Here is a 23,102-nt window from a genome sequence, read left to right as displayed (position 1 = left end):
CCAGCAATAGCTCTTGTGTGATGCTTCTGTGCTGTCCTTGACTAACCCGGCGCCTTGAAACGCCATCGCTGCCCATTGTAACTAAGTACATTCAAGGGTTTCATGCTCGTAATTGTGTTCTATGCGTGACCATCCATGCAGGCTGCCTCATCTTGCGGCGGGACTGCCGGCCAGATCCCCAAAGTCCACCACCGTGTACATCTCCCGCAAGGCGTCGAGCTTCTCGCGCAGGTAGTCGCGCTGATGCTTCTGCGTGCGCTCAAAGCCAAAGATGAAGCGGACGAGGAAGAGAAAGTCCTCGATGCGGGCGCGGGCCTCCTCCTGGGTCTGGCCGGGCCCGCGCGGCAGGGCGAGGACGTCGGCGACGGTGCTGGTGATCTCGAAGAGCTTCTGCAGGATGCCGCTGCCGTGGATGACGAAGGTCGACATGTTGCCGAGGCGGCTGACGAGGCCGCGCAGCTGGGCGGAGAGGCGCTGCGCGGGGAAGTGCAGCGAGAGGCCCTCGTGGGCGTCGCGTGGGGGCGCGGAGCGGAGGAGGCCGTGCGACAGGGCGAGCTGCCAGACGAGGGTGCGCAGCCAGAGGCGGGTGACGAAGAGGTCGACGTGCTGCTCCTCGCTGAGGGAGCCGGCGCCCCTGGCCGACAGGTCGCGCGCGGCGTCGGCCGTCTCGGCCTCGTCAGCGTCGAGCTGCGCCTGCTTGCTCTCGATCCACTGGGCCGTCATGGTGGGCGCGTCGGGCATCGTCTGCGCCGTCCAGTGCGCGAGCAGCGGGGGGTCCATGATCTGGAAGAGGCGGATCAGGCGGTTGAAGCCGACGGTGACGTAGGGGGGCACGTCGGCGTCGGTCATGGGGAGGCCGGTGCGAAGCGGGATCATGGTGCAGGGGAAGCCCGACATGATGCACATGAAGCGCTCGTGGATGTAGGCCTCCCAGTACATGCGCTGCTGCCGCGAGATCTCGCGGCGCGACAGCCCGCAGGGGTTGTCCTCCGAATACTGGTGTATGTTAAGCATCTGGATCATGGTGATGGACTCGCGCAGGCTGGCGAAGCTGCGGTCGAAGCGCTTAAAGGCCATGAGGGAAATTTCGTTCCAGATACCAACCATGACGCGCTTGACCGTCATGGGCATCTCGCACTGCAGGTAATGCGCGTCGGTATCCCTGCCCATCTCGGCTTTGCGATGCGCCCACAGGCTGTACTGGATGAGCGAGGTCATCTGAGCCGCAATGTCGCCGTGCAGGGTCCACGAGGTCTGCGTGAGGTTTATGGTCACAGCACCGAAAGCGTGGACTAGGGCGGCGTCCTCATAGCTCGCGTGCATGTTTTGGATGCTCGCGCGCAGTTCGTCCGGTGTCAAGACGGGGTTGACGGGGTAGACGAGCTTATCGTACTCGGGGAGCAGCCTCATGAAGAATTCCTGCGAGTAGCCACCACCGCCAATGGCGGGAGCCAGCTCGAACCGAGGACTGACGGCATGGTTGGAGTCGACGATGCCAGCAATAGAGGTGACGGCGGGAAGCTGTACGGCGCCGCCGGAGGTGGGCGACGAGGCGGACGAGGAGGTGCTCGCAGCGGCCGGCGAAGTAATGGAGGACACAGCCGCGGCACCGGGTCTCCCGTTGGTGACCTCGGCGGCAGTCTTATTGCGCAGCTGAGCCACGAGACGGCCCCGGACGCCGGGCTTGCGCTTCGCCGGAGGAGGCGCAAAGGCGCAGGCGAGGTTGAGGTGGGCGCACTGGGCGCAGGGCTGGTCACCGCTGCACCTCACCTTCCGGACCCGACAGGCATCGCAAGCTCGCGTGACCTTGGCGCTCATAAGGGTCGGGTCGGGTCGAATCGCTGGCGGCGGCGGCGGCGGGCGAGGGAGGGGGGCCAAAGTGGACGCGAGAGGTCTCGACAGGACGCTGTTAGGGTGCTGCACGCCGGGGACGCCGCGGGGTCATGGCGAGCGAGGCCTGACCTGCGGGGCGCGTCTGCGGATCGGCGGCTGGGGCGTGTCTCTCTGTCCGAGAGCCTGTCGTTGCTGATCACATCCAAGGCTTTCGCGAGGCGTGCGGTGCGCTGCGAGCGGCGGGGATGAAGGCGAAGGGAAATAGAGATGGTACGGGGAGGCCTGAGGTCGGAGGGTTGGAGGTTCGAGATGCGAGGTTCAACAGGAGAGTCCGGGGAAGCTCAGCTTGTTGACGGCGCTTGTCCCGATGGGGCTTTGACGGGCCTATGGTGGGGCTGGGTTGGAAGGCTGTTGGTGGCTGTTGCAGCGCTGTTGGTGGCCGGTGCTGTGCGATTGTGATGATGGATGGCGTCGGGGCTTTACTGCCCAGCCGCTGTGAGGGTGTCCAGCTACCGGCTTCTACTGAAGGTTGGTACCTACAGGCCCTCTTCGAAGCGGTTGGTGGCAGCCTGGGAATACAGGGCAGTGGACGGAGTGGAGCAGACAGCGGGCTCGAGTCACTGCCGACAGAGGTCGATTTGGTGCGGCAGGCGCGGCACTGCACCTCCCCAAGCTCCCGTCATCTGCAGTGCAGCAGGGCAGGCACGGGCCATGCCGCCTTCCTCGCCGTTGGGCTTGATACGTCCCGTCGCGTCTTGTGTCACCGTGAGGCTCGTGCCGACACTGTGTCCGCTTGGAACACATCTCGGACTCTTGCTCCCTGGTTGCTATGATGTAGAGACAGCCACAAGACTTTGGCAGCACGCATCGTATCATTCTTGCAAGTTGCCGCCGCCGTCTACGTACAAAGACGACCTAAGGATGTCCGGTCCGCATCGACAAGCCGCGCCTCGACCTACACAGCCGCCGGGTCGGCCCGCCTGTACGCCTTGACCCAGAGATCGGACTGCAGGAATATGCCAAAGTTGTGCGATTTCCACGGCTTGGTGGGATCGACAAGACACAAATCGTACCGCCGCAAGAGCTGTTGTTCCGCCCGTCAATGGTCAGTAAGTTCTCGACTCTCGTCGCTTCCGGGCAGCTTACCTCGACAAACACCTTGTTGAGCTCGATGAAAGCCACGTTGCGTCCGAGGCACTGCCAGCGACCGTACCCAAACACAAGCTCGACCGTGCCGTCCATCTCTCTCAGCTTCCCCGGCGACGCCTCGAGCCATCGCTCCGGGCGGAACTCGTGGGCGTCGCTGCCCCAGACCTCGGGCCACCGCACGACGCCCCACGCGCAGTATCCGATCCGCGTTCCCTCGGGGAAGAACGTGCCCTTGAAAGTGTCGCCGCCCTTGGGAACTTCCTTGGCCATGAGGCCCGCTACGGGCGGGAACATGCGAAGCCCCTCCTTGATCACCGCTTGAAGGTACGGCATGCGTCGCGCTTCGGCATCTGTGATGACGGGCCACGTCGGGTTGGCCTGTTCAATCTCGTTTCGGAGGGCTTCGCCTACTCGCGCGTTGCACATGACGTGCAACATCGTGGCTCGAATCGCCGTCGCCGTCGTATCAGACCCAGCCAGACTGTGGTATGGGACGTTACAAAGAGACTTCTCCAAGCAGGCGGCGAACACTCACATTTGCATAAGAATCTCGGACTCGGCCTCGGACTGCGTGAGTCCGCGCGCGACAAAGGAGCCCAGCATGTCACGCTGCACCTTTTTCTGAGGGCCGAACCGCTCAGCTGCGACCTGCTTGGCGATGCTGCCGCCTGTCAGACTGACTTCGTCTTGGGGGGTTCCATGTCACTTACGCCATTGTGCGCCCGAGGCCGATGACGTCCTTTTCCGAAGGCAGCATCCAGCGGCAAAGGGGCGATGATAGCACAACCATGAGCCATGGCATCACCGTCGTCACGATGATGTTGGGCATGTTGGTCTCCATCGTCGAGATGTACTCGTGCACGTCCGAGTCCGTCGCAACATCGCCAAACGGTTCGCCAAAGGCCAGATCCGAAATGACGTCGAGCGTCAAGTATTGCGCCTTTCGTGCCAAGTCGAACGGCTGGTTCGCAGACACATACTTGGTTTCGAGGAGGTTCAGCCAGGCCAAGATGTTGTTGTCAATCTTTGCCTCGAGGTTGTCAACCTCCTTACCGGAGTACTGTTCGCGGTACCCCGGTCAGCCCTGGATCAACCTATCATCTCATCCATGTACGTACGCCCGCGGCCATCATCGACCGCAACCTGCCGTGTATGTCTTCATTGCGCTGAGACAGAACGTTGTCCTTGGACGGGTCCAGACGCATGCCATCGTACCAGTCGGACCGCGTATACGTCGTCCGCACATTGAGCATCCGCTTTATGAGATCGGGGTCGCTTGCAATCAGATAGTTGGGGCCGACCCGGGCCACGGGCCCTGAACGCACGGACAGGAAGTCAGCTCTGCACTCCCCATGGCCCCATCGATGGCCTCCACGGTCGATACAACGCGGCTCGATCGTGCGAAAAGAAAGTGGCGGGCTCACCGTACTTCTGGCACGCCTCGTACAGGTCGAGATGCGTCCGGCCGCCGCCCACCGCACGTATAAGCCACCATTGAGAAATGCCAGCGCTTGGCGGCCCTGGGATGTGCCGCAGGCGCAGGTACTGCCGAAGCGTCGACACGACTCTCCATGCAAGGACGGCAAGCAAGAGTGCTGTCAGTGGTCCCACGGGCAGTGCAGCCATGTTTCTGATGTCTCTTCGAATCCTAATTTCAGCTCAAACGCGGCCAGTTCGTCAGCCTTGCAGTTACGATGGTCCCGGAATCAGAGTTGCGGCGAAAACAATGCACGATGGAGGGACATGGGAGAGGAAACGGCCTCCATGGTGTGCCGCTGCACGAGTTATCAATTCTCAACTCAATGAGATGCACAAGATTTGCAATGCCCTTCCCTCGGTACCACCGTTTCCTGGACAGATGTCCCTGGGCGGTACTGAGCCTGGCAGGCGATGCATCTGAGCCTGCTCCTCACTGGATGCAACAACGGCCGAGAGCAAGGAAGTGGGCATCGAGGCCAGACAGGACCCAGAAAAGCAAGGGCGGAAGCTTCCCTAGTTTCCGTAGCATCGCTAACCCCCGCAAGCCCCGGCCGAGCGTGGGTGTGGTTGGATGGATCAGGCAACTAGGACGGATAACATGATGCAGAGCCCGTCCCACTGAGGACTTCCGCCCTTGGCTGCATTGGAGCTGACAACTCTTGCAGTAGCTGATGTGATGGGCTCCAAAGGTGCGATGCGGCGCCGAAGGCAGCGTCTTCCTCGGGCAACGGTACTCGCTACGGCGAGAAGCCCTGAGTGTATTCAAGAGAAACCGCCTACTCCTGCTGTCGTTTGGCCGATGGCCTAAACAGCCAAGCAGAGAGGCAAGCTCCTGAACACGATCATTGGGGGTGTCTCCAGGCTGCACGCAAGACCTCCATGACGGACACCGCAATGCCCTGCTGGCAGGTACTGTGTGGCGACGCGCAAGGGTCAAAGCCTGCCCTGGCGCCGGTGCGGACCGTTGAACCCCATACGACCAGCCGACATGGGCTAAGACAGCCGATCCTTGTCAGCGTTCCCTGCTTAAGGATCTTGACGCACGTTCGACCATGGATGGCTTGGCCAGCGTCCGTCGTGGTCAGCAGGCCGCCCGGTGGAACAGGGCCTCTGAGCTGGCGAATATGTTCCGCCAGCGGCTCATCCTACACATATTGCTTTGTTCGACACCTCGTGTCCAACTCGCCATTGCGCTTCATCCTCCCACGTTGTTCATACACCGTCACCGTGGCATAGTGCATTCTTGCCTGCTTACGACCTATCTGGCAAACAAGATCCGCCTCGGTGCTCCTTTTCGTTGGCCAGTTGCCCGCGGTCCTGTTCTGCAACCCCCGACCGTCAGTGATTGACCGACCGGGTGTAGGGTCGCACAACGAGCATGCAGTCGGCTCGTCCGGAACGGTCGTCAAGATGGTAGACCAGACGCCGCTCCAATCTGTGGAGCCGCTGTTATTAGCTTCTGAGGTGCGTGAGCAACCAGTGTCAATTAAGCGCGTGTCAAGACGAGACCAGCTGGGCCCTTTCACTCCGCGGCGCGGCGTCCCACGCGCGACCGTTCTCGGGCTTGGCTAGCTAACCGGTATCTTACATTAGGGCGAGGACGACTCTGATGATGGCATGGGCGCGGTAAGCGGTACCCCAGGATTCTCAAACGCCCTCTCTAATGGTCGTGCCTCGAGCAGTCCATCGCCAGTTCGTCAACGTCATTGTCGTCAAGCATTCTGAAATATCGAGAAGAGAATGGACGGACATATCACGCATTCAGAGAAGGCAGTATGTACCACAGGCACCCCTTCCGCAGTCTACAACATGCTGATGGGACATGTCAGGATACGTTCTGCCTAATGACGATGTGAGTCAATCCGGCTTTGGTGGGCATGAGCAGTTGGCTGAAGCAGTCGCAGGTTGAAAATGAGCGCTTGGGTATGTTGCACGGAAGCGCCCGAGGATAGTTGGCGATCTTGCTGAACTCGCGTAGACCTGCAACACCACCTCTGCACTTTGACCCTCGGGGGCAAGTTGTTCATCTGCCCGGCGGGTACGGACAAGCCTCTTGGGAGGGTCCTTGACGCCGGTACAGGGACAGGCATCTGGGCAATAGACTTTGGTAGGAGACGGCACCTCAACGTCCACAGCACGGACCAATGCTAATATGCAGCAGCTGATGAGCATCCGGAGACTCACGTGAGCCCCTCGACAACTGCTCTCTTGCTGAAATGGCACAAGGATTAATGCTGTCTAGGTCACCGGGGTTGACCTCAGTCCAATTCAGCCGTCTTTGTATGCCACTTTCTGCCACGAAGCATGACCATCACTGACCGTGTCACAGCGTCCCACCAAACGTGACATTCTATATTGACGACCTCGAGGATACCTGGACGTTCCACGACAAGTTTGACTTCATCTATTCGCGCATGCTCACCGCCTCCATCTCCGACTGGCCCAAGTTCCTGCAACAAAGCTACGAGTATGTAACTGGTACCATACCGGCCCACGTATCGCGGTGTCTGACTCTGCAAGCAACCTCAACCCTGGGGGTTGGATCGAGCTGCTCGACGTGCACCTGCAGCTGCAGTCCGATGACAAGACCATCCCGACGGACTGTGCTATGGCGCAGTGGGGAGACCTGATGCTCGAGGCGGCGGCTAAGCTCAACCGACCGCTGGACAGCATGACGTTCTATCGGCAGCAGCTGGCTGACATCGGATTCACCAATGTGACGGAACATGTATTCAAGTGGCCTACAAATTCGTGGCCGCGAGACTCCCGACACAAAGAGTTAGGTACGGCATCTGCTCGCCTTTCCCTTTTGCATTTGCTGACGCGGCCTGGTTTCCCGTCAGGGATGTGGACGTTTGAGAACTTGGGCAACGGGCTTTCTGGGCTGAGCATGGCGCTTTTTACCCGCGCGCTGGGATGGTCTCCTGCAGAATTGGAGGTGTTTCTGGCAGGGGTCCGAAAGCAGATGAGGGACCGGTCCATCCACGGCTACTGGCCCATGTGAGTCTGCGTTCCTACTCGAACGATTGTGAGCGATGGGCTGACTTGTTAGATATGTCGTGTACGCTCAGAAGCCGGGGTACAATGGCTGAAGGTCATGCATAATGTGGTAGAGAAGGTCAGGGACAGGCCTACAGTGATGGCACGCGAAATGGAACTCTTGGTATTGCATCTATGGATCATGAGCCACGACACAACGACTGGGGAACGATGCAGTAGCCCAGGGTCGGCTAAGAAATGCGAAAGCGGCTGTCCCAGAGGTGGGCCAACCAACCCGACAAGACGTTGAATCTCGATTCCGCGCATCGCGGCGGCTCGTCCTGTTGACCTGTCACCCGCGGGAGCCGCTGCCGTTGCCCTGTCGCGCACCACCGCCAACACAGCATGCACAGTCCACGCGGCGGCGCCTGCACACGGCGCCACCCGGCCTTCTGCAGTGACCTCTGTGTGCGCTGATTGAGCTGAATCTCGTGGAGCGACAGGGGGCCCCAGCGCGCTGGCCGCTGCGCTCCCCATGGAGGATATGCGGGACGAGGATGTCTCGTCGAACACGACGAAATACGACGGGGGCAAAATAGACACTGGAGCGAATGCGGTCAACGCCGTCAGCAACGGGCAACTTAACCCAGGATCTGAGTACTTCGTACTGTGCGCCCATCTTTTCGCATGAGACTGCCACGGCCAAGCAGGCGAGCGGTCAGGGCGTGTTTGCAGCCGGCGGGCAGGGATAGTGCACATGTACTGTACTACATAATTTGAGTCCAGATATCCGTCCATTCACTAATCCATTTACCTTCGCATTGGAGATGATGCCTATTTGGTCTCGGGCAAAGAACGCTTGCACTCCACTTGAAGACGTCTGTATCCGCCCAGCACAATCCGCAATTCGCAAACGGCTTACGGGTAGGCTCCCACGTTCTCGCCTGCACCCGGCCACGGCCCCGGCCCCCGCCCCGTCTCGCGATGTGGATGCGAGGGCACACTGGACTGCCGCACACGCATGTACAAAGCATGCGGGTACACTTCATAGACGAAGTAACTTACTCCAACACGTACAAGGCGTGCAAGTCCACCGCCAGCGGGGGGGCCGCCGCCCTCGGAAGCCAACCGAGACGACGTCAAGCTGGCTGGCGCGTGTGTCACATCCAACAACGGCCGCAGGGCGAGGGTACTATTCGCGTCAAAACCTGCACTAGAACGTGCATGCCGTTGCCCAACGTCTTCTTGGCTCAGCATATATATGTGCTCAGTACTCGCCTTGATACCACGTGGGCAACACACGGCCAGCCACCACCCGGGCAGCCTTGGTACAGCACGGCCCTCCCCCGACCTGTGTGCTTAATTGTCCGTTTCTCCGGCACAGCACCCCATCTAAAGCTCGAGGCATGCGTTCGTGAGTCACCGGCAAGTGGCATTTGTCAGGCAGTCAATTGGTAAGCGTGGCCTGCAGGCATGTAATTCATTGATCTACACCCACGGGTGCGCCGTGTCAAGCCCGCCCTTGTGCCACACGGCCGCCCAACGCTTTTAAACACGACACGCTCCCAAACGCCCCATATACCTTCGTTTCGCTTTACACACAAACGCACAGGCATACACATATATAAACCATGTCTGTGTTCCACCTTGATTTCCTCACGCACGACGCTAGTCTCAGGGTCGGCTGTCCACGCGCTCCACCATGACCTCGTCAAACCCCTTCTCCTTCTCCGAGGTCCTCTCGGCATTGTGTCCGTCGAGACGATCGACCGACGTCGTCTTAAACTTGCGTGCGCTGACGCGGTTCTCGAACAAGATGTCGAGCTCGCCGTAGGTGCGGCCCTTTGGCTCGGGCAGGCGGAAAAAGGTCCACACGGCGCAGACAAAGCACGTCCCCGCCCAGAAGAAGCCCGACTTGGCGCCCCAGTTCCAGGCAGTCGGGTTGAGCATGAGCGGCGTGATGATGTTGGTGGCAATGCCCACGATGTTGTACATGTTGCGAGCCAGCACGACCGACTTTGTCCGCAGACGAGTCGACGTCAGCTCCGAGACGAGCGAGTAGCACACGGGGCCGACTGTGGCGTCATAGGTGAAGGTATAGACGAGGAGCAGCGACCCAATGGCCCATTGAGCGGCGACATTCTCGCGACCAGCGAAGGCGACACACCCGATGGTGAGCAGCAGACCGCACATAAGCAGCTGGCCACCGAGGTACAGCGTTCGACGACCAAACCAGCCCATGAGGAACCAAGACGTCATGGTGCCGACGGCACCCAGCGCATACTGGCCGAGAGACATGCTGAACGAGTTCTCGACCGCCATGCCGGCCTGCTGATAAAAGTATGTCGAGAAGCCCATAAAGGTAGAGCCGCAAAGAGTCTGGATCATCCACACCGTGCACACAATCTCGGTTCGGCGCAAGTTGGAGCCCTTGAAAAGATCCGTATACGAGATACCCGACGTCATCTCTTTCTCCATCTCGTTGGTATGCACCATCATCGACACCGTCTCGTCAGGTTGGAAAGGAACGCCCGAGTTTCGCGTCGTCAGGCGGGTCAGGGACCGCTTCGCGTCATCGAGACGGCCGCGACGAACGAGCCACCAAGGCGACTCTGGCGCGAGGTAGATGCCGATCATCAAGGGAACCGGCCACATCCACTGCAGGGCAAAGGGGATCTTGTATCCCCACTTGTCCTCCCGGGCAAGCATGGCCCGCAGCACGCCGGAGGCGATGAACTGGCCCATGACCCAGCACAGGTTGACATACGTCGTCAGGTACGCGCGGAGATGGGTCGGGCACACTTCCGCGGCGTACGTCGTCGTCAAAGTTTGAAACACTCCCCATGGGATGCCGATGAGGATCTCTCCGATGAGCAGCTGGACCAGGGTTTCGGAAAAGAAGATGATGAAGATGAAGCCGACGCAAGCCAGGAGTGCGCCGATCATGGTCTTGCGGTAGCCGAAGCGGTCGGCGATGATGCCGTTGGCGAAGAGACCAATGACTTGGCCGCACAGGGCACCGTTGGACAGGCCGGACTGCCAAGCGGCTGTGAGCTGGTATGTGCCGTCGGCCTGCTCGATGCCAAACTTGCGCTGGAAAGGGGGGTATGCATAGAGGTTGTTGAGGATGACGATGTCGAAGCCCTCCATGACGATACATGTCGACAGGAAGATGGACCACAGGCAGGCCTTCCTGTACAGCTTGAGGGACTTGAGGAGGCCCATGCTGTGCTCGGCCTCGGTGGCCGCGGCCGCCTCGTGGACGGTCGATTCATCGACGGCGGTTCTGATGACGGACACCCGCCGGACGGCGAGGTCGTCGGTCTGTGCTTCGGGAGCCATGATGACAACGCCCCTTGGTCCCGGACCTGAAGCAACGACTGAGGAGTTGAGGAGGAGACAACACAAGAAGTGACGGAAGCAAGTGCAGTCGACAGGAGGTTGTTTCGCTGCCGATACCCGAGCGCCTGATCATCGGAGATGGAGACACAAAGGCAAGGGATAGCGTGCCATCTTTATACGAGTTGGACGAGGAGCGTCTCGAGACCGCGTCTCGTGCAAGTCGGGGTCGCAGCAAGGAGTTTTTGCTTGCTGCAGACCTCCCTGGACTGGACCGAGACCAGCGTCGGCCACTAGCGGGAAGCCACCAAGTCTCCCCAAAGAGGGCCCGTTGGGGCGAGGGGCCCAATCACGAGGCCGCTGGGCCGCCGGTTTGGGACGTTGTTGTGCGGCGAGGCCGTCGACTATGGCCAGGGATGGTGGCGGGCGGTCCAAAAGCCTTCGGCAAGGACATGGCGTTGGTGCTTTGCCTGGGGTTCGACCGCCATACACCCTCATTCCTCATTCCGCTGGGCGGTGGTGGTGGTGATGGCGGTTCCGGCGGCGCAGCGATCGTCTCGTCGGCCCGGCATCGTCTGTTGGCTGGTCTCAGCGTCAATGAAGTCATGGATGCCGCGCCGTGCAATAGCTGCCAAGGACCCGGCACGCCACGGAACGAGGCGGGCTGTGAGGAATTATCGGCCCATGGAGTCCAGGCGCATAGCGAAGGATGCGTCCGCACGTGTCGCCGGCATTTGGCCAGCTGATGGCTAGCTTGGCCCCGGATTGCTGTCCCCATGGGGTTGCTGATCAGGAGAGAGGTGGAGATGGCACCTGGCAGGCGTGATGTTGGCGCTTTCATGCCGCCCCGCGCCGTGTACTTGGATAGTGTCTATCGGCCCGACATGCCTTGTCGCACGCGGGGTTCAAGCATTTGGGCTTGGTGCGAGGAGCCGCGGCGGAGACAAGAGCGCTCGACCGAGCTCCATCGGCGTCTGAGGCTATCCATTTGAGTTTGACTATTATTTGAATTGATCTGATCTGATTATGGCCGCGGTCATGTGAGCAATTGCCGGTCCCGGTTCGCACTGCCGTCCAGCGCCCGCTAAGCCGGCCAGAGATCCAGTGGACTGACGGATCTTGGTTCCATGCCAGGGGCAGGTTGTTGTGCGCCAGGAACCGCCTCTCGTATGCGTCGGACCGAGCGTCACACCAACTCGACGGCCAGACTCTCGGGCACGGCGTCTGCGGCTGACGCAGCGTCGCGAAATAAAGGACTGCGCAGCATCGCTTCGGATGATGGCGTCGAGGGATCAGCGTGCATGGGTTCGAGAAGGATTTGGAAACGAGTCAAGCCAAAATCAAGATGCAGGATGGTCTTGGGGGGGAAGAGCTGCAGCAAGAATGGAGGGGGGGATGAGGGGGTGGAGCGAATTGACTCTGTCGGCCCGAGATGTAGCCAATCACGCGAGATGGAGGCTGTCGGGCCGGCAAAAGACCAATGGCAGGTGCCGCTCGCCCTCCGCACTTGCCCTGTGTGGCTTCCAGCGCGGCCAGTGTGCCGCTCGGAGGCTGTCAGGGGGCACACAGGGCTTGACACCACAGGGCTTGACACCACTGAGCCAGGCCGCTGAAAGGCAGCCGGGCCCACTGACGTGCGCTGACGGGCACCCGGACGCCACTGATCTCGCTAGGTGAATTGCCGCTTCTGGATTTCGCCCGAGCAATTCACCCGCTTCGTCGATTCAACATGGCATCTCACCACCACCCCCGGATTCTCGCCATCACGCCAGCACCGCCTTGGTATTTCTCCGCTTCGTTGGCGCTTCCCCAGCTTTTCCCTTGCCATGGGCCGTTGGGGCCACCCGTTTGGCCATCGTTGTCGGCCCGGCAAGTCCCTTGGCTTGCCCCGACACGACGGCGCGGCCCAGAGTCCGCAGCGACTGGCCACCGTGAGCCCACGAAATCCGCCTGCAGCTGCATCGTGACACGCCAGATAGAGATGGGGAGGCGCTGACTCCCACGCCGGGTCTTCTCCACAGACGGCCATGGCGAGGCCATTTAAGACGAGTCGCCTGCGGTTCTGTGTTGGCCAGTCGTCGACCTCTCGTTGTCCTCGTCCAACCTCTGTCAGTGTCATCTCTCATCGCCACCATGACCGTCACCCCCCGTGAGAAGCAGTGGTGGAAGCAGGCCGTCATCTACCAGATCTACCCGGCGTCGTTTTGTGACTCCAACGGTGATGGCGTCGGTGACCTCCCCGGCATCACGTCCAAGCTGGACTACATAGCCAGCTTGGGCGTCAATGTCATCTGGATCTGCCCCATGTACGACAGCCCCCAGGTCGACATGGGCTATGATATCTCCAACTACGAGGACGTCTACCGGCCGTACGGCACCGTCCAGGACATGGAGACGCTCATCAAGGAGACACACGCCCGCGGCATGCGAATCATGCTCGACCTCGTCATCAACCACACCTCGGACCAGCACGCCTGGTTCAAGGAGTCGCGCGCCAGCAAGGACAGCCCCAAGCGCGACTGGTACATCTGGCGGCCCGCCAAGTACTCTCCGTCCGGCGAGCGTCTGCCGCCTAACAACTGGCGGTCCAACTTTGGCGGCGGCAGTGCCTGGGAGTGGGATGAGTTGACGCAGGAGTACTTTCTGCATCTGTTTGCGGTGGAACAGCCTGACCTCAACTGGGAGAACCCAGAGACCCGCAGGGCCATCTACGCCTCGTCCATGGAGTTTTGGCTCGACCGCGGCGTCGACGGCTTCCGCGTCGACACCGTCAACATGTACAGCAAGCCGCCCACCCTGCCTGACGCGCCCATTGTCGACCCCGGGACGCCCTACCAGCCGGCCGGCATGGTCTACTGCAACGGCCCCCGCATGCACGAGTTCCTGGGTGAGATGAATGCCATTCTCACAAAGTACGGCGCCATCACCGTCGGCGAGCTGCCATGCACTCCCGACACGCAGCGGGTCCTGCGATATGTGAGCGCCAAGGCCAAGCAGCTCAACATGGTCTTCCAGTTCGACGTTGTCGACGTCGGCGGCGGCACCACTCACAGATTCGCCACGACGCCCAAGAACTTTGGGCTCCCCGACTTCAAGGCCGCCATCGACCTGACGCAGTCACTGATCCGCGGCAGCGATGGCTGGTCCACCGTCTTTCTCGAGAACCACGACCAGGCGAGGTCGGTGAGCCGCTTTGCCGATGATCGCCCCGAGTACCGCGTACGCAGTGCGAAGCTGCTGTCGCTGATGCAGGCTTGCCTGAGCGGCACGCAGTACGTCTACCAGGGCCAAGAGATTGGCCTCGTCAACGCCCCCAAGGACACCTACCCCGTGGAGAACTACCTCGACATCGACAGCTCCCTGTTCTACGAGATGGTCAAGGAGCGGTACGGCGCCGATAACAAGGCCGAGCTCGACAAGGCGTTTGCTGCCATGCAGTACATGGCCAGAGACCACGCGCGGCTGCCCATGCCCTGGAACGGCAAGGGCAAGTACGGCGGCTTCTCTGAGGCGGCCGAGGCGGCCGGGAAGGAGGTCAAGGAGCCGTGGATGAAGCACCACCCACTGAGCGGCGAGATCAACGTGGCCTCCCAGCTCGACGACCCGGACAGCGTGCTGGCGTTTTGGCGCAAGATGCTGCGCTTCCGCCAGGAGCACGCCGACCTTCTCGTCTACGGCGACTTCAAGGACCTGCGACCTCAAGATAAGGATATGTTTGTCTTTGTCAAGGAGCCGCTGCAGGGTGGCGACAGGGTTCTCGCGGTGCTCAACTTCACCACGGAGGAAAAGTCGTGGGAGGTGCCCAGCGCCGCTGAGCTCGGTCTGCCGGAGACGCCCAAGCTGGTGCCCATCATGTCCACGCACTCAGGAAAGGGTCGCGAGGGTGTTTTGGGGGCCCTCGAGGGGCAAGTGTATTTGATCAGCGCATGATTAGACTATGCATTGGGTGGCTATGCGGAGCACTTGGACAGGATAGAGCCTCTCCAGTGAGACGAGCATTCCACGCATAAATAATGATCTTCTTCTATACTGTCATTCACGTCAAGCCTGTGCAGTGAAACTCATGAAAACCTCTCGCTTCTTGACTGTATCGCCATCACGGGCGTCCCGAGACCAACGTGCGGTAAACAACATTACTTGCCGCGGTGCTTCTCTGTACCTCAACGGCCGATCATGCGGCGCACCGGCCACACCCCTCCCTCGGGGTGAGTACTCTTGTCAACCTGCGAGCACTTTGCCCTCGGCGCCGTGAGCCTTGCGACGAAGCAGTCTCCAAAATAATCCACGCACTGCCACGAAGGCCGCGCGATGGTGGTCAGCCAAGTTTCTTTCATGAGACTCGCCATTTGCTTGCAAGAAACCCAGCAGTTCACAGTCTACTTATTTCACAGGCCACTTATATTACTATTTCCTGGGGTATTGTGGCATAGGGCAGACAAAAAGACGAAACCACGACGACAAGAAAGAGAGAATAAGAGAAGAGAGAGAGAGAGAGAGAAGAAGAAGACCCACGGGATACTTGGGGTCACATTGTATTTCTCCAAATTCGGTCGTGTAGCTTGACTTGGAGAAGCGGGTGTGCTCGTTGGTGTATGCGATGCGGTTGTAGTGGCAGATTTGGTCTTGTGGCCTGCAGTACTAAGAGAGGAGAGAGGCAGGCGCATGTCAGCCAGTTTGTCTGAGCGAATCCTCCTCCTCGGTCGTGGCAAGGCGTGTTTGTGGTTTGTTGAATGGGCTGGGGGTTTGGTTGGCTTACTCCTTCTCCCAGGGCGTATTTCGTGGCCCTGGTGGCGGACATGAGCACCGCGAGGGGGAGCAGGCACGCGGTCTTCATTATCGCAGTCTGGACTGTGGTCTGCGGACTTGGATGCGGGAGAACCTGCGACGATGTGTTGTCCTTGAGGGAGTCGTTGAACCTTTATGATGCGGCGGCGGCGACATTGAGCAGATATCCTGCGCGGCCACTGCCGATCGGCCTGTGCCTTGCGCGATTCATTACGGGGCCCGTGATGACCTCAGTCTTGGCTAATGAAGTAAGTGTGCCCTTCTTCACCATTCGCCATGGGGAAGCAGTTGACAGCCCTCATCAACTCAGGGCGATGGACAGTGCTGTGCTCAACTCCGGGGAGGGCATGACCCGTGCGTTCACGTTTGTCCGAGCTGAAGACATGATGCACCAGGCTGTAAAACACGGTCTCCCGCATACGTAACTCCCTTCTTCACGACTGGCGCGAGCAGATGTTTGTTCATTTCGTTGACTGATGGGGACTCGGGTCTGTCCAAGCCGCCCTCTGGTCTCAAGATTCCTCGGCTCATTCAAACAGTCATCCGTGCTGGACAGCACGACTCTATGCCCCTGTAACGTCGCAGGGGACGCAAATGGAATAAGTGTTTATTCAATCTTGAGGCGCAACGACGCCCATACAGGCGCGTGCGAGGGCGTCACTCCGGCCATCAGTCGTAACGGACCCTCCGCGCCCGATGGCCCGACCCGACGCATCAGGCCAGCCCGCACTTCCACATGTCCAGCGCTCCATCAGAACACGAGCCTCTCGCCCCGCGGGGATGCGCACGAGACTCATTACAACACGCCAAGAAAGAAAGCGTCCCGCCTCCCTCCCAACGCCAGTCCAAAAAATCTGTCGCTGCCAGGCGTCTGACCGCTCCGTCGGTAGAGTCGCATTCTGTGGTGCGGCATAACGTCATTGGGTCCAGCCGCTGCCCCTCTGCACTGTGCTCCCCAGGTTGCCAAATTCGACACTCCCGGGGGGCGAGCTTGACGGGGACCATCAAGGCCCGTGAGTGGGCAGGAGGCTCTGGGATGGTAGGGCCCTGTTCATTGAGTTAGTAGGGCTGCTTATTGCCGTGGGATGTCATGATGGGGAGTTGCGGGCGACGATCCCTCCTGCGTGAGTGGCTGCGGGTTCGTATTCACCACGTCGGTCGGTCGGTCGGCTGGGGCAAGTCACGGAGGCCAAGACGACGGACAGTGGCAATGATGGCAATGTACCTTGTGTACGAAGTACGCACAAATACGTATATGCCGGGGAGGCGCCCGGGGGTCCATCATCATCATCATCGTCGTCATTCGCGGTACGATGCCGGTCGGGTCATCAGTTCCGTCGGTGGGATTTGGAGATTGATTAGTCGGGGGCCGTCGCAGGGTTGCAGCAGACAGGCTGTGAAGGGGGTATTTATGAGGCAGCTGTCCATCTCCTGTAGATCGCTGCATGATGAAAGCATCTCGGCCGAGTTGACAGACCACAGACCACAGACACACAGAAGCGCATCGACGCAGACACTTGATACACGCGCGCGCCTCACCAACCCCCATCCATCCATCAATTTTGACATCGACATCGACATCAGCAATATGAAGCTTCAACTCGCCCTGCTCAGTCTCGTCGCGGCCGCCGTCACAGCGGAGGACGTACAAACAGCGCATCTCAAGTTCCGCGCCGCCTCCTCTTCCGAGACGTACGACCTCGCCGTAAAAGCCGATGGCAGCTCCGTCGACACCGGTGCGTTCTCCCGGTCTTCCCATTCCCTTCCACTCTCTTCCCTCACTTCCCTTGCCTTACCGCACCGTACCTTGCTCCCATCGCCCATCTGACATACTGACACGGCGGGCGCATACAGACCACGCCGACCTCTCCATCCACCTCATCGACGCCCCCGACTACCTCGCCTCCTCGCTCTGCCACTTCACCACCCCCCAGCCCGTCGAGCTATCGACGACCATCGCCGACGACAACGTCACGCAGCAGGTGGTGCTGGACCCGCCGCAGCCGGTGCTGAGCGTCCGCTGCGAGGGAATGTGCGTCGGCACGTACGGTACGCCGCCCAACCCAAGTTCTTTATTCCCCTTTTTTTCCTCGCTCGCCACCAGCCTTGGACCCGAATGGGGCGAGCCCCTTTGCGCACCTTGAGGGCATCGTAGAAGAAGGGGAAAACTGGCTGATGCTTTCGCGCAGGCGCTTGCTACGACAACAACGGCCAGCCCGTCGGGCCGTGCTGCAACGGGCTCTGCGCCGCGAACCGCTGCCGCCCGTGGAACATTGGCCAGCACTGAAGTCGCAATGCCGTCGCGGCGGTCGCTGTCGGTCGGCTCGACAAGAAGCGCGCATGAACCAGTAACACCTCGGTTGTAACGGAACCTTGCTTCGGCTTCATAGTGTTGTACAATTAGATTGAGCTGTTTGGTCCTTTCTAATCTGTCTAGCTAGTCCTGTAACCGATCATGATCCATATTCCGCGCCCCTCTGATAGTCCAGACACTTCTCGTCATTTAGCATTGTGACAAATACAGCCCAACGCCAGGCAGCAGAGCTCCCAAAAGCCCACCCATACCGTACCGTGTCATCATCATTAGTCAAGTTTCATTCTCTCGGCCGTAAGAGCAAGTCGACAAAAGATTGCTAATCCCTCCTCCGGCTGCTCCTGCCGCTGGAGCGGTGCTTATCTCCACTGCTGGAGTGGTGCTTGTCGCCCGAGGATCGCCTCTCAGCCTCGCCCAGCACGGCCTCGACGCCGGAGCGCATCATGCCCTGGCGCGCGCTGCCGGGGTGCTTCTGGCCCATGAAGCCGTCGACCAGGGCCGCGCCCAGCGCGGCCGTCGCCACCTTGGCGCCCTTGGCCCCCAGCCAGGGGCTCGGGTCGTTGCGGCTCTTCATGGCGGCCTGCGCGCCCGCGGTGAAGGCCGTCCGGGCGCCGGCCTGGATCAGCGGGTTGGCCCACAGGGCGGCGCCCTTCTTCATGAAGGAGGCAGGCATGGAGTTGCGCCGCGCGGGCTTTGGCACTGCTCCGGCGGCGGCGGCGGCCCCTCCAGCGGGTGCTGCTGTGGCCGTGCGTCCGCGGGTGGCCAAGGGTGGTGGTGAGGCGGCGCCTCGAGCGGTGGGCTTGGCTTGGGAGCGCGGACGCCGACGGGGGTCGTGGTCGGGGCTGTATCCTCGGGGCGGGTGTGCGTCGCGCCCGCGCGGCCTCGGCTCTGGCGATATGTGTCGTCGTCTCGGGCGGGCGTCGGGGCTTCCGTGTCGACCTCCGGCGCCGGCACCGGCTGCAGCCCCCGCAGCGGCCCCCGCCCCGGCGCCGTACATAGCAGGCGGGGGGCCGTCGCGAGGAGCCCCGCGATGCCGCGAGTCCATGTACGGCGGCGGGGACTCTCTCCCACGGCGGCCCCGCGGAGGGCTCACGGGGCCATCTCTGCGCCGCCTCGACGGGCGGTCCCTCTCCGCGCGGGGATCCGGCGGAAAGGCAGCCGCATCGCGCTCAAACGGCGGAGGCGGGCGCTCCCTGCGCGACTCCCTCCTCGGCCGCTCAGGCTCAGAGGCGTAGTATGGAGGCGGGCTGCGCGGGCGTCTGCTGCCACCACTGCCGCCGGCCGCGGGCTTCTTGAATTCGTAGGGGTCGGGCGATCGATTGCGGCGACTGCGCCGCGGCGGGCTAAAGGCGTCATCGGGCCCAAAGTCGGGGACGGGGCGGCCGCGGCGCTCCGACTTGTGGCGGCGGGGAGGAGGGCCGTAGGGGTCGCCGCCGTTGATACCGTCGCCGCGAGTGGGTGAAGGGTGGTAGTAGTAGTCGTCGTCGAGGCGGGAGTTGCGGTCGCGCCTGCGCAGAGGCGGCGGTTGCGCCATGAGCGGCAGCGGGCGGGGAGGATGACGGATGGGGAACTTGTGGGAGAGATCGAGGTGGTGGTGACTCGTTTGTTCCAAGGCAGTAATAGCAGTGTGTAGGATAATAGTCGGAGCGAGGTGTGATACAAGGCAGGCAGAAGGCACCCGCGCACAGAGCAATAATAGGTGGGTGGTCTTTAAGAAGAGGAAGAAGGAGGCAAACCGAGCCAACGAAAGGGGGAAGCGCAAAAATCGGGCCAGCAGCGCCAAGTCAAACAGTTATATCTGCCAGGGATGAAAAAAATCCGGGGACCTTGGCAGGCAGGCAGGCAGGCAGGCAGGCAGTTGATACCTTACCTGCTGCGTGCCAGAGCAGCCAGAAGAAAAACAGACGAGGCCAAGTCGGCCGGGACGGCATGAACCGGATCCATGGGATGCCGCCCGCCGCAGCTGTCCCGGTGCTGCAGGGTCCAGGTCCCAGCCCGAGACCAGCCCACCTGACGTCACCGGGCCACTGGCGGCGGGCAGCGTCTGACGTGGAAAGCGTTGGAAGGGAGGGCTTTTAGGGGCCGTTTAGGGCACTTTTGGGGCTTGTTGGGGCAGCTTGGGGTGCCCCCGCGACCGAGTCACTTGACGTCAACGCGCGCCGGGCCACCCCGCCATGCGCATGCGCCCATGCCATCATTTGGCATCTGGCGGTCTGCGAGACATCGTCACCGCGCAGGTTGAGGAGTGAATCTGGTTTCTTCGTTCGGGGGGCTCTGGGAGCTCACCCCCCCGCGTTTCGCGCCGATGGGGAATGTGGACGCGGGAGTCATGGTTGAGGGCCAATATCTGACTTTGGGTGGCGGACGGGCCCTGGAAGCCAGGCAGCGGCACGGCAGAGGCACGCCCGCTGGGAGCCAACCTGGAAGCTGGACGGGCGGCTCAGTGGACGGGGCAGCTGACGGGACGGCAGCCCCCCCCTGAGAGAGCGGGAACTAACGGGCCCCATCCGGCTCTAGCCGTTTCTGGCCTGCACACTGTCGCCTACTGGACCTGGCCGGGCCTGGCAGTTGGCTGCCTCCAGCCCAGCTCGCTCAGCTGGACGTCGCCACCTCACTGGAGGAGGCCGCCTGTAGAACCCCCATGCGTGCTGAAGCCCCAACCTTGACCTTTGCATCGTGCGCACCTGGTCACGGCAGCTGAAGCACTTGGCGGCGGCGCAGCACCCGTGTCCATCGGCATCACCGTCTCTGGCCAGAGGGGGGCCCATACGCGATCCCCGACATGCCAAAGCCAACCTTTTCCATCCCAAACCACCGTGTCACCACGGCGGCGATGGCGGCGCAGTCACAGCATCACAGCCTTGAGCCACCCCTCCAGGGCCGTTCCTCTTCTATTCCATTCCCTCGGTCGCACCACGCGGGATCCATGGAGCAGCCGAAACGGCGCGACCGCCCGAACAGATGGAGCCTGGACGGCTGGGCATGCTCCAGCCCAGCCCAGCCCAGCCAACCTTGTCACGGCTGCCCGCAGCTGAAACCAGGGACGTGGCCACGCACGCAGACACACGCGCCTCACTCACTCACTCACTCTGTCTCTGTGTCATCGTGGTCGTGCCCATGGTCAGGGTCAGCGCCAGGGTCCGGCAAGTCGTGTGACCTTGCCCCTGCTCCTGGCCTGCGTGATGCCCGAGGTGAGCAAGGTCTGGCCCTTTCGCATCCGAGCGCCTTTCTGTCCGCCTGTATGTCTGCCACCGTCGCTGCTCCATGTAAGTTGCGCCACACAAAGTAGTCATTCGTCCCTGTGGGTTGTTGGTTAAGGGTCAACCAAAGACCTCGTCACACAAATGAGACTCGCGATCAAACCACTCGACAAACGCCGCGGCAAGGGCAGCGGCATCAGTCACGTCCAGTCCTGTCCCCTCGCCAACCTGGTTCCAGACCAAAACCCCCAGCGCCGAGGCTGCCTGCCATTCCGAAGCTGTCATGATCCCCCATCACGTCGTCGTCGTCTTCGGCATCGGCCGACGTGGCGTTCGCGTTTGCATGCTGACCCCAGCCCCCATCCATCCATCCCATCCAACAAGGCGACGCACGCAGCCCAAAACCATTCGTCGTTCGTATCGGAAACCATGTTGTTGTTGTTGTTGTTGCCCTCCTTACATTACGTACCTTGCCCAACTTACACGCGCCGCCGCCGTGCCACCGCGTCTCCTCCTCCAACCCACCCTGTCCCCGGACCCCAAACGTCCAGCGTCTGTGTCCCACCCGCAGCCGGACCAGCCAATGCGCCCAGAGCTTTGTACAATTTACGTATTCCCAACTTCCGTCTCTGGCTGACGAGCGCGGGGTTGGAGGGGCTGGTTCGGCTACCTGGTGCTGGACCGCAAGTACACGGGGCTCGTCTTCGAGCTGAGCGCGCCGTAGAGTCAACACACGTCCCCAAACATACAAATGCCCTGATTGATTGATTGATTGATTGATTGATTCATGGCGGATAGGACAAATGCCCTCTCGTGTCCAACTGCCTGGGCCGACACTTCCCGACACGACGAACACAAGGCATGAAACCTTGTGCAACGGCACACGTGCGGCACGGGAGGTGCAGCTCAGGGGCTGCTGCTGCGGTTCGCAACACCTCTGACAGTGTCGGGCCGGGACAGCTGCTGCGCTTCCGTCCGCAACGGTCCATCCATCGCATCGTATTCAGCCAAGCCCGCAACAACTGTCCAACCAACCAAGGCCTTGTGTAGCTCCAGAACGGGCGCCAGACGCAAGACGGCACGGCATCCGGGCGGCGGGCCGGCGGCGCGGTCCATGCCATGCCTTGTTATGCCTTGTCGATGTCACCTTTTGTCCCATCTTGTCTGAGCTGGGATGGGGCCTCACTCATTCGTGTCGATGAGCAGCGGCCAGCTGTCGCCGCCCGAGCCTTCAAACAGTCAAAGCCCCCAACTCCCAACTGAATAAGTTTGTAACGCGAAGCGCAACCGCGTCCTTCCGCCCTGACATGTGCTTCCTCCCCTCCGCAAGCCATCGCGACAGCCTCATCGCTCAATAGTCGCTTCCTTAGTACGTATCGGGGTCTCGGCCCAGTCGGAATCGCAGCCAGCCAGCCGTGACAAACCCCCATCGCGACCATTAGTTAGTCGGTTAGGTTGGGTCGTTGGTTATCGCAGCCCGCGATCTATCTTTATCTGGACAACGACAGACAATCTGAGCCCTGCCACCCCCTGCTGCCCGGGGGCGGCGGGATCCTATCTCGCGCATCCCTGCCGTCACCCACATGAGCTTCACACAGCTACCCCAGCCCATCGGGGGTCGCCGGTCTCCTATGTGTGTAGGTGCCTCACGTTCTTCGTTTGGGCCAGCCGCAACACACACCCACCAAACAGCCACCACCACCACCACTCTACCGCCCTCCCGCGTGCACGGCCCCGGCTTCTTGGAAACGCGGGGTACAGGGAGGGCCCATCAGATCGAGGCAAGGCAATGCTACGACACCCCATTCCAGACACGGGGGAGCAATCAATCATCGTCGTCAAACGGCGGCTGGAGCGGCGCCTCTCGCTTCGCTTGGTCGGGAACCTTGTTTGCGCCGCCGCCGCCGCGGAGTGCTGCTCTGGTGGCATCTGGCCTCGCTTCTACGTCGAATTGAGTTACTGACTTGCTGACCCCTCTCTCCGCACTGCACCGCACAGCACGCAGTGAGGCCACCACCAAGCAC

The 23,102-nt window shown here is 61.2% G+C and overlaps 7 protein-coding genes across 7 annotated transcripts; 3 read left to right on the top strand and 4 right to left on the bottom strand.

Annotated features, from left to right (window-relative positions):
* Positions 1-147: 147 nt before the first annotated feature.
* Positions 148-1,818, bottom strand: PLICBS_006329 (uncharacterized protein; the record flags this gene model as incomplete). Its single annotated transcript, XM_018320110.1, has 1 exon — positions 148-1,818. One exon carries the CDS (start codon positions 1,816-1,818, stop codon positions 148-150), a length of 1,671 nt encoding a protein of 556 aa, XP_018182584.1.
* A 970-nt stretch (positions 1,819-2,788) lies between these two features.
* Positions 2,789-4,608, bottom strand: PLICBS_006328 (uncharacterized protein; the record flags this gene model as incomplete). The annotated part of the gene is made up of 6 exons (XM_018320109.2): positions 2,789-2,917; positions 2,980-3,463; positions 3,518-3,643; positions 3,693-4,042; positions 4,101-4,297; positions 4,407-4,608. The coding sequence occupies 6 exons, from the start codon at positions 4,606-4,608 to the stop codon at positions 2,789-2,791; spliced, it is 1,488 nt and encodes a 495-aa protein (XP_018182583.1).
* A 2,005-nt stretch (positions 4,609-6,613) lies between these two features.
* On the top strand, positions 6,614-7,553 carry PLICBS_006327 (uncharacterized protein; the record flags this gene model as incomplete). The annotated part of the gene is made up of 5 exons (XM_065600921.1): positions 6,614-6,645; positions 6,791-6,928; positions 6,982-7,244; positions 7,305-7,461; positions 7,514-7,553. 5 exons carry the CDS (start codon positions 6,614-6,616, stop codon positions 7,551-7,553), a joined length of 630 nt encoding a protein of 209 aa, XP_065456993.1.
* A 1,561-nt stretch (positions 7,554-9,114) lies between these two features.
* PLICBS_006326 (uncharacterized protein) lies at positions 9,115-10,782 on the bottom strand (the record flags this gene model as incomplete). The annotated part of the gene is made up of 1 exon (XM_018320107.2): positions 9,115-10,782. The coding sequence occupies one exon, from the start codon at positions 10,780-10,782 to the stop codon at positions 9,115-9,117; it is 1,668 nt and encodes a 555-aa protein (XP_018182581.1).
* Positions 10,783-12,912: 2,130 nt separating this feature from the next.
* On the top strand, positions 12,913-14,709 carry PLICBS_006325 (uncharacterized protein; the record flags this gene model as incomplete). The annotated part of the gene is made up of 1 exon (XM_018320106.2): positions 12,913-14,709. One exon carries the CDS (start codon positions 12,913-12,915, stop codon positions 14,707-14,709), a length of 1,797 nt encoding a protein of 598 aa, XP_018182580.1.
* Positions 14,710-17,152: 2,443 nt separating this feature from the next.
* Positions 17,153-17,851, top strand: PLICBS_006324 (uncharacterized protein; the record flags this gene model as incomplete). Its single annotated transcript, XM_065600920.1, has 3 exons — positions 17,153-17,300; positions 17,419-17,631; positions 17,754-17,851. The coding sequence occupies 3 exons, from the start codon at positions 17,153-17,155 to the stop codon at positions 17,849-17,851; spliced, it is 459 nt and encodes a 152-aa protein (XP_065456992.1).
* A 346-nt stretch (positions 17,852-18,197) lies between these two features.
* Positions 18,198-19,412, bottom strand: PLICBS_006323 (uncharacterized protein; the record flags this gene model as incomplete). The annotated part of the gene is made up of 1 exon (XM_018320103.2): positions 18,198-19,412. One exon carries the CDS (start codon positions 19,410-19,412, stop codon positions 18,198-18,200), a length of 1,215 nt encoding a protein of 404 aa, XP_018182577.1.
* Positions 19,413-23,102: the final 3,690 nt, after the last annotated feature.

This window comes from Purpureocillium lilacinum (genome assembly GCF_023168085.1).
Source record: "Purpureocillium lilacinum CBS 284.36 DNA, scaffold_4, whole genome shotgun sequence".
Lineage (NCBI taxonomy): Eukaryota > Fungi > Ascomycota > Sordariomycetes > Hypocreales > Ophiocordycipitaceae > Purpureocillium > Purpureocillium lilacinum.
This window is presented reverse-complemented; position numbering and strand designations above follow the sequence as displayed.